Here is an 8549-nt window from a genome sequence, read left to right on the forward strand (position 1 = left end):
TTTTTTTTTTTTTTTTTTTTTTTACAGATCATCTGTTATTTTGTTCAATACTAACTATATGGACCGAGACTAATCTCCTAAGACAACGGCTATATATTAATATATGCATTGTGTGAATTTGCAATGTATCAAAGGCTCGCTAAAAATTAGTGATCTTTATATGTTGCATCTTCAAAATACTCCCAATTAATTAAGATCTTGCATTACCAATTTACCACAAATATATAGATGCCTATTATAATAAGTTGACGGCAAAAAAAAAAAAAAATTAAAGGCCGTTATTTATATGGTTTAAGTCAGTTTCAAACTATAGTAGTACTTGTTTGTGATCATATTACCTGTTTGTGTATAACACCATTCTGATGGAAATATTGAAGAAGTTTTTACATTTTATTCATGATTACCTAACATACATAGTCAATGAAAAGAGACTAACGAGTAGAGTTAGTCAGTGCATAAACATCCATGATTTAATCCGTATCTCTAATAAATTAGTATATATTGATTTGTCGGGGAAACTTAGATTTGAATTCGGATCTACTTAAAAGAGTTAAGATCCACAAAGATTCTCAGCACTCAAAAGTATATATAGTGTTCAGCATTTCCATTTTAATTATTCAGATTTAAGAGTACGGAGACCAAGATTTTAAACTACAGCGTATATAATTAAGAGAACAGTTATAGTATTGAATATTAACAAATCTGTCTCCAATAAGTGAGATTTTATATAATAAGCACGAGATATTCACGCAACTAAATCTCATCTGTTCACCTGTAAAGCTGTAGTTACATTCATGATTACCTAAACAAACATAGTCTATAATAGTATAAAATTAAGGCCTCATCAGTTAGTAAAGTAGTCACACTATGAACAGAAGTAGAGAAGAAAGTTAGCAAGAGAAAGCCGTACAGAGGGACACGCAATTGTCTTGGAATTAGGAGAGTTTTGTTAACCGTTAAAGCCATTATACAAATTTTTTATTATAAAATAAATAAATAAACAAAAAAGGCTTTTTTGGTGAAGAAGTGGCCCAACCATTTTATCTCGACGTTTTTTTATCTCCTTTTTGTTCAACTACGGCGACTAAGGGACCCACTAAACTTTTAATAGAGAATCTGAGGGCTTAGTTTTCCTCCACCGTACACGTGTTACTATCGCAGCTCTCATTACGTTGGATATTTTTTTTACTGACCACTAGACTTTGTCCCTCACAGTCTCACTCTCAAAAGTCACATGACAACAACATCTTTTAATGTGTCTCGACTGCAAAAAATGCTAAATTGATTAGCAGCAATCCTTGCATGTTTCCTTTTTTCTCGCCGGATAATCTTCTTGTATGTATCGTTTCGAGCATATATATATTAGTGTTGGGGCTCTAGTTGGGATAGACTTCAAATAGAGTTTTCGAGCCACATTAAGACCCTCTTCCATCCACGTATCACATTTCTATTCGCCGTTTTTCTAAAAGTGGAAAATTGGAAAAATCTCACTCCCAAACAAAAGTTATACTAGTACTAGATAAGAATGATATCATTATAGCAACAACAATCATGCAATTGTTTCTAAACTTTTTCAATCGCTAATTTGTGAAAAGATTTTGTTTGGCACTAATTCAAAAGCCGTTCCTTTCAGTAGTTTTTGGACAGTTTTTGACTACTTATTGCTTTAATTCAAGTGATTAATTACGGATAAAATATATGCATGCAGAAATCAACATAACTGATACCCGTTTCCATTTCAGAACCATTTGTTCAACAACAAATATATTGAGATCCATATACCTTTATCAAACAAAAACATCTACAGTGTATTTTCATGTTCATATGATATCTAGACAGTACTCTTCTGTTAGTCGTCTTCGTGGAGATCGATACTTCCATTAAATTACATCCGATCCACCCCATTAAAAGCAAACATTAATTGATGTACCACTTCCACCTACAATTTTTTTTCCGTCTATTGGTTTCATCACAACCCTTATAAAACACACGATGTAGTCTAAATCTTACTTTAATCATGAATCAACAGTTTTTACTCATCTAGCAATAAGGTAAAAGACGATGTTTTTTGGGAAAAAGTGAATACACATCATTGTGAATAAGATCATCAGAAACTATAGTAAAATAATTGTGATGAGTGTTACCGAAATCTCAAATTTGTTACAATGAAATTTGTAGAGGGTTAAACGGGGCCCTCGTTCGTGTACCCACCGATTCCATCCAAAATCACACTTTAATAGAATTGAGTCCCTATACTGATCATGAAGCTGCTAGAATCATTGGTATGTGACAAAATCATTCAGTTTCTGTTTTTGGAATATAGCGTATGAGTTATCATGACCCTACTAAGTTATTATTATAATACGATTTGATAAAGATGGTATTATTTTAGTAGAAATATCTAAAGCTTAGTGTGCATGGTGGCATGCACCTCGACTTAGGCCTACGATACATCCATGGTCTTGTACTTATGTGGTCATTTAATTTCTATTATTTTTGCACCACTTCTCGTTTTATTTCAGGTTCGCTGAACGTTTGAACCTAAATTAGAATTTGAAATAAAAGTAAAAAAGTTGAGAAAAAAAAAAGAAGAAGAAGCTAATTTACATTTTATTGCATCGTGACAACTATGTAGTTAGGGTAGGGGTGGTGGATACACGTTTTGAATAAAATATGGGGTACTGCTTAACTAATGTTGAATTATATAGTGATAATATAGGGTATTATAAAATAGTTCGAACCAAAACTTTGTGCTTGTATCATAATAACTAGCTAGTTTATGTTGCAAGATTGATCTGATTTATGAAACACCTTCCCTTTATTTGAAATTACAAATTATAGGCTTCTGTACACTATATAGTGATAGATCTGGAAAGATTCGCCTTAGATATTTTCTGAAGTTTGAAGTCTCCTATTATATATGTATGCATAATTTAGTACTCACAAGACCGGTGGTCTAACATTATAAGAGAGAGGCAAAAGAGAAAAATATTGTTGATTGTTTTACAACAACAATTATAAGATTTTTTTATGTTTGGGGATTTATTTCCTAAAAAAAAATAATACAATTTCTAAATAAATTGCCATCAAGATAATGTATTTACCATGAGATGAAATCATCAATTCAGTAATAGAAAAGGTTGAACATGCGGGTGAGAGGCGGCATCCACTGGTGGCATGAAAAGCTGATAGAAGCCGAAAATTTTGAAAACACGTCAGAAATATGAGATAACGCACATATGTTGTGTAAACAGAGTTGTAGAGAGAGATGATGGTCTGGATCAGGATAATAAAATCGTATTATTTTGGATGGGAGGACAAAATACCACTTTTGATATTACATATTTTAATTTTGATCATTCTTGTTTGTATCACTGTTGTCAGTAGGGGTGGCACACTGACACATACTTTAAGCAAACCCCTAATCCAGGTCATGTAAGTTTCCTGAATCATAGTATTATATTTTGATCAACCGAGCTAGAAATTAACCATAACGATAAGATTCTATGCAGGTCAATAGGTCATAGGTTTAGAATGCGTTTCAGATGAGCACATAGGTCTTTTTGTTCGAAAGAAGAAGAAAAGCCAATATATTCTGCTTCTCTATGCTTCAGCGGTGACTTAGCCAATATAACGTACGTGACAAGTCTCGACATTGAAACTTATTATATCAAGTTAGAGTTTTGTTTGTTTTTTGGGACATTGGATTTAACCTTGTGGCTGATACGAGAACCCATTGACAGAGAGACCTCCATCTACACAAATGGTCTGACCAGTTATGTAAGAAGCTGCAGGCATACATAGAAAAGCCACGACCGAGGCTACTTCTTCGGGCTCTCCCAAACGCCCTAATGGCTTTCTAGACACAAACGCCTTTACGAAATCATCATCATACACCTAAAGATTATCATCAAAATCAAGGGATCAGCAAAGCCAATAAGGAGAGATGGAGGAAACTGTAGCATAGTAGTATGTATCTCACAGCTCCAACTATAGGAGTCGCAATGCCTGCAGGAGCCACAGCATTAGCCCTTATGCCGTCACTAGCCCACTCGCATGCCAGATTCCTTGCTAGCTGATTCATCGCTCCTATGTCACACACTCACATAAACAGAGTTGCAGAGTAGATGGAGCCAACAGACCTCTTAGTTTAAGCACATAGGTCTTGTTCTCTTCAATAATTTTTAGTAGATAAATTACCTTTTGTTGCAGAGTAGATGGAGCTAAAAGTAAGCGATACAACTCCAGCAACAGAAGACATGAACACGATGTTTCCACACCCTGAAGTCTTAAGCAGAGGATGTGCAAGCTGGCTCAGATGATAAGCAGATTCCAAGTTGGTTGATACATGAAACGAGAAATCCTCTGCTGTACAATCCACCGTCGGCTTTGGCCGAATCGTTCCAACATTGTTTATCTAATAATCAAAACATTTACATTAGTCAAATCAAGATTTTGAATAATTAATAGAAAGAATGTAAAGATTAACGTACGAGAATGTCGAGCTTGCCACCAAAGATTGAAGACACAGTCTGCATTAAGTTCTCTCTCTCTGTTCTCGAAGATACGTCACAGACTGAGCCAGTGACTTCAAACCCCTTCTTTTTCCATTTGCTCAAACACTCATTAAGCTGAGATTCATCCCTGGCACAAGTATGTATCACTGCTCCGAATCCTGCAAGTTCCTCTACTATAGCATGCCTTCAAGAAACAGAGGTTAAATTAAAGTAGAATGATTTCAAGAAAATATGGAAAGATTGTGGAGCGTAGTCAAGATAGTATACGAACCCGATCCTTTGGTTCCACCGGTTACAAGTGCGGTCTTGCCCTTAAGGCTCCATCTCTGGCTTTGCTCTGCTCCAGCCATTGATCTCCTACGTCTACAGAAGCTTAGATTGAAAAGTAAAGAGAATTAAGTGGAGCAGACACAAACTCACAAAGTTGATGATTAATGGAGATAAGAAGTCAAAACTCAAGATGATGGGCCGGATCCATCAGAATCCAAATCGTCCATCTACATAGCAACCAATCTTTAAGGCCCGTGGCTTTACCATATAAAAAGGTAAAAATAATCCTAAATGGGCTCAAAATTATACTTCTGGTGGAGTATATAGATAGTTTAGCTAGCAGTCGAGAATTTTTAATTTGTAGTTTCATGAAGCGTCTCTATAATACGATAGAATAATTCAGACAAGCAACTTCACACATATGATTTCGCAAAAGATAACGTGCCAAGTCTCGACACTAAATGAAACTTATTAATAAAGTTCGAGTTTTTTTTTTTTTTTGGTTTTAGTTTTTGGACATTGGATTTAAACTTGTGGCTGGTACGAGAAGCCATTGACAGAGAGACCTCCATCTACACAAATGGTCTGACCAGTTATGTACGAAGCTGCAGGCATACATAGAAAAGCCACGACCGAGGCTACTTCTTCTGGCTCCCCGAAACGCCCCAATGGCTTTCTAGATACCACCATCTTCTTGACCTCATCATCAAACACCTAAAGATCATCATCAAAGTCAAGAGATCAGCCAAGGCAAGACAGAGAGATGATTCTTGGAGGAAATGTAGTATAGTTTGTATCTCACAGCTGCAGCTAGAGGAGTTGCAATGACTGCAGGAGCCACAGCATTAGCCCTAATGCCATCACTAGCCCACTCGCATGCCAGATTCCTTGCTAGCTGATTCATCGCCCCCAATGTCATACACACACACACATAAAATGTTTCAAGACCCAGTTTATGGCTTTGTTTTTACATGTGAAACTATTGTAAGATAAAAAGAAACCTTTATATAAAGTTTTAAAAACAAAAAATCAAACAGAGAGGTTTTTTTGTGTTCTTCAAGAATTTAGTATATGACCTTTTGTTGCAGAGTAGATGGAGCCAACAGAAAACGATACAACTCCAGCAATAGAAGACATCAACACAATGTTCCCACACCCTGAAGTCTTAAGCAGAGGATGTGCAAGCTGGCTCAGATGATAAGCAGATTCTAAGTTGGTCGAAATATGGAACGAGAAATCCTCTGCTGTACAATCCACCGTCGGCTTTGACCGAATCGCTCCCACATTGTTTATCTTATGATCAAAACATTACATTAAATCAAGATTTTGGGTAAGTGATGAAGAGTACATAAAGATTAACGTACGAGAATATCGAGCTTGCCACCAAACATTGAAGACACAGTCTGCATTAGGCTCTCTCTCTCTGTTCTCAGAGATGCGTCACAGACTGAACCAGTGACTTGGAATCCCTTCTTTTTCCATTTGCTTAAACACTCATTAAGCTGAGATTCATCTCTGGCACAAGTATGTCTTACTGCTCCAAACACTGCAAGTTCCTCTATTACAGCATGCCTGTTTGGTTCAAGAAAAGAGAGGTTAAATTATAGTAGAATATGCCTTTCAAGAAGATATGAAAAGATTTTGGAGCTTATATACGAACCCAATTCCTTTGGTTCCACCGGTTACAAGTGCGTTCTTGCCCTTAAGGCTCCATCTGTTGCTTTGCTCTGCTCCAGACATTGCTCTCCTACGGCGCCTGAAGAGCTCAGACTGAAGAAGAGAACAAGTGGAGCAAACATATAGTTGAATGATCATCAATCACTGGAGATAAGATAAACTCAAGAAGTTGGGCCGGGTCATTGTCTCAAGACTCAAGCGGATCCAAAATCGTCGTCTACGTAAGAACGAATCTTAGGCCCGTGTCTTCACAACATATAAAATAGTCAAAAGGAAAAACAAATTTAGAGAAACTAATTCTAAATACAAAGAAGTATCCTTAAAAATTATACTCCTGGTCTGAAACACGTACTTAGGTCTTTTTCAAAAAGAAAACACGTACTTTAGGCCTCTGATGATCCTAGTCATTTTGCATTTTAGTGAGTTTTTTTTATAAGATCTCAATAATACTCACATTTAGCCGATTGTTGATTATACACATTTGTTAACTACTTAAAGTGATGACTATCGACTTGTCTGAGATCAATTATTTTCTTCTGTTTTTTTTTAAACATATGAACCAAATAGGTATTAGATTCTTTCTTGCACGTATATTTCCCAAAAACCTTGTCTGGATCTATTTTATTGTATGCTAGTTTGGGATGTTTATCCATCTCAAAACAAAGTTAGGTCCTTGCCACTTATCATCACGATCAGCTAAACTAACTTGAACAGTTCAACATTATAGTTTTTTTAATGGAATTGATGCCTTTTGTGCGAATATGTTAGGAATTTTACTTAGAATTAATCTACAAGCCTTATACAGAAATATGAGAGAACTCAGAGAAGGCGTGAATTTTATGATAGGATAAAACCGTATTATTTTGGATGGGAGGACAAAATAACACTTTTGATTTTACTTATATAAATTGTGATCATTCTCGTCTGCATCACTGTTGACCATAGGTTTAGATGCGTTTAAGTTCGAGTTTTATTTGTTTTTGGGACATTGGATTTAACCTTGTGGCTGATACGAGAAGCCATTGACAGAGAGACCTCCATCCACACAAATGGTCTGACCAGTTATATATGAAGCTGCTGGCATACATAGAAAAGCTACGAGCGAGGCTACTTCTTCGGGCTCTCCGAAACGCCCTAATGGCTTTCTAGATATTATCACCTTCTTGAACTCATCATCATACACCTAACGATTATCATCAAAGTTTTTGATATATTAGCAAAGGCAAGAAAGAGAGATGATTCTTGGAGGAAATGTGTAGCATAGTTAGTATCTCACAGCTCCAGCTAGAGGAGTTGCAATGACTCCAGGAGCCACAGCATTAGCCCTAATGCCATCACTAGCCCACTCGCATGCCAGATTCCTCGCTAGCTGATTCATCGCCCCTAATGCCACACACACACATACACATCAAGGCCTTAGATTGTTTCAAGTGCCTTTGCATTTACATGTGAAAACTAATTGTAAGAAAAAAAAGAAAAAGAAACCTCTATTAAAAGTCTCAAACAGAGAGGTGTTTTTGTTTTCTTCTATATTACCTTTTGTTGCAGAGTAGATGGAGCTAACAGTAAACGATAAAACTCCAGCAACAGAAGACATGAACACAATGTTCCCACTTCCTGAAGTCTTAAGCAGAGGATGCGCAAGCTGGCCCAGATGGTAAGCAGATTCTAAGTTGGTCGAAATATGAAACGAGAAATCCTCTGCTGTAAAATCTACCGTCGGCTTTGCCCGAATCGAGCCCACGTTGTTTATCTAATAATCAAAAACATTACATTAAATCAAGATTTTGAGTCATTTGATAAAGAGTATATAAAGATTAACTTACGAGTATGTCGAGCTTGCCACCAAACATTGAAGACACAGTCTGCATTAGGTCCTCTCTCTCTATTCTCAAAGTTAGGTCACAGACTGAACCAGTGACTTGAAAACCTTTCTTTTTCCATTTGCTCAAACACTCATTAAGCTGAGATTCATCTCTAGCACAAGTGTGTATCACTGCCCCGAATCCTGCAAGTTCCTCTACTACACCATGCCTATTTGGTTCAAGAAACAGAGAATAAAAATAAAGTAGAATTGATCTCAAG

The 8549-nt window shown here is 36.4% G+C and overlaps 3 protein-coding genes across 6 annotated transcripts in view; all 3 read right to left on the reverse strand.

Annotated features, from left to right (window-relative positions):
- LOC104739314 (tropinone reductase homolog At1g07440-like) lies at positions 3581 to 5080 on the reverse strand. 2 transcript variants are annotated; one of them, XM_010459622.2, is made up of 5 exons: positions 4789 to 5080; positions 4494 to 4690; positions 4201 to 4417; positions 3983 to 4089; positions 3581 to 3897 (listed from the first exon to the last, which is right to left on the reverse strand). In XM_010459622.2, exons 1-5 carry the CDS (start codon positions 4865 to 4867, stop codon positions 3709 to 3711), a joined length of 789 nt encoding a protein of 262 aa, XP_010457924.1. In that variant the 5' UTR covers positions 4868 to 5080; the 3' UTR covers positions 3581 to 3708. The 2 variants fall into 2 exon arrangements, with proteins under 2 accessions (XP_010457924.1, XP_010457923.1); XM_010459621.2 differs by having other exon boundaries at positions 3983 to 4101.
- Positions 5170 to 6664, reverse strand: LOC104739313 (tropinone reductase homolog At1g07440-like). Of its 3 annotated transcripts, none has more exons than XR_002035050.1 (5): positions 6448 to 6639; positions 6152 to 6359; positions 5864 to 6080; positions 5590 to 5682; positions 5170 to 5501 (listed from the first exon to the last, which is right to left on the reverse strand). XR_002035050.1 is itself a non-coding variant. In XM_019235380.1 (5 exons), exons 1-5 carry the CDS (start codon positions 6600 to 6602, stop codon positions 5313 to 5315), a joined length of 891 nt encoding a protein of 296 aa, XP_019090925.1. In that variant the 5' UTR covers positions 6603 to 6664; the 3' UTR covers positions 5170 to 5312. The 3 variants fall into 3 exon arrangements, 2 of the variants coding, with proteins under 2 accessions (XP_019090925.1, XP_019090923.1); XM_019235380.1 differs by having other exon boundaries at positions 5590 to 5746; positions 5899 to 6080; positions 6448 to 6664; XM_019235378.1 differs by having other exon boundaries at positions 5590 to 5698; positions 5866 to 6080; positions 6448 to 6663.
- LOC104743175 (tropinone reductase homolog At1g07440) overlaps positions 7452 to 8549 on the reverse strand; it is a gene marked incomplete at its 3' end in the record, with an annotated part of 1181 nt that continues 83 nt past the window's right edge. The window contains 4 exon segments of the mRNA XM_019235420.1: positions 7452 to 7647; positions 7741 to 7847; positions 8001 to 8217; positions 8291 to 8498. Of these exon segments, the coding sequence (XP_019090965.1) occupies positions 7459 to 7647; positions 7741 to 7847; positions 8001 to 8217; positions 8291 to 8498 (721 nt within the window).

Source organism: Camelina sativa, chromosome 14 (genome assembly GCF_000633955.1).
Source record: "Camelina sativa cultivar DH55 chromosome 14, Cs, whole genome shotgun sequence".
In the NCBI taxonomy this organism is placed as follows: domain Eukaryota; kingdom Viridiplantae; phylum Streptophyta; class Magnoliopsida; order Brassicales; family Brassicaceae; genus Camelina; species Camelina sativa.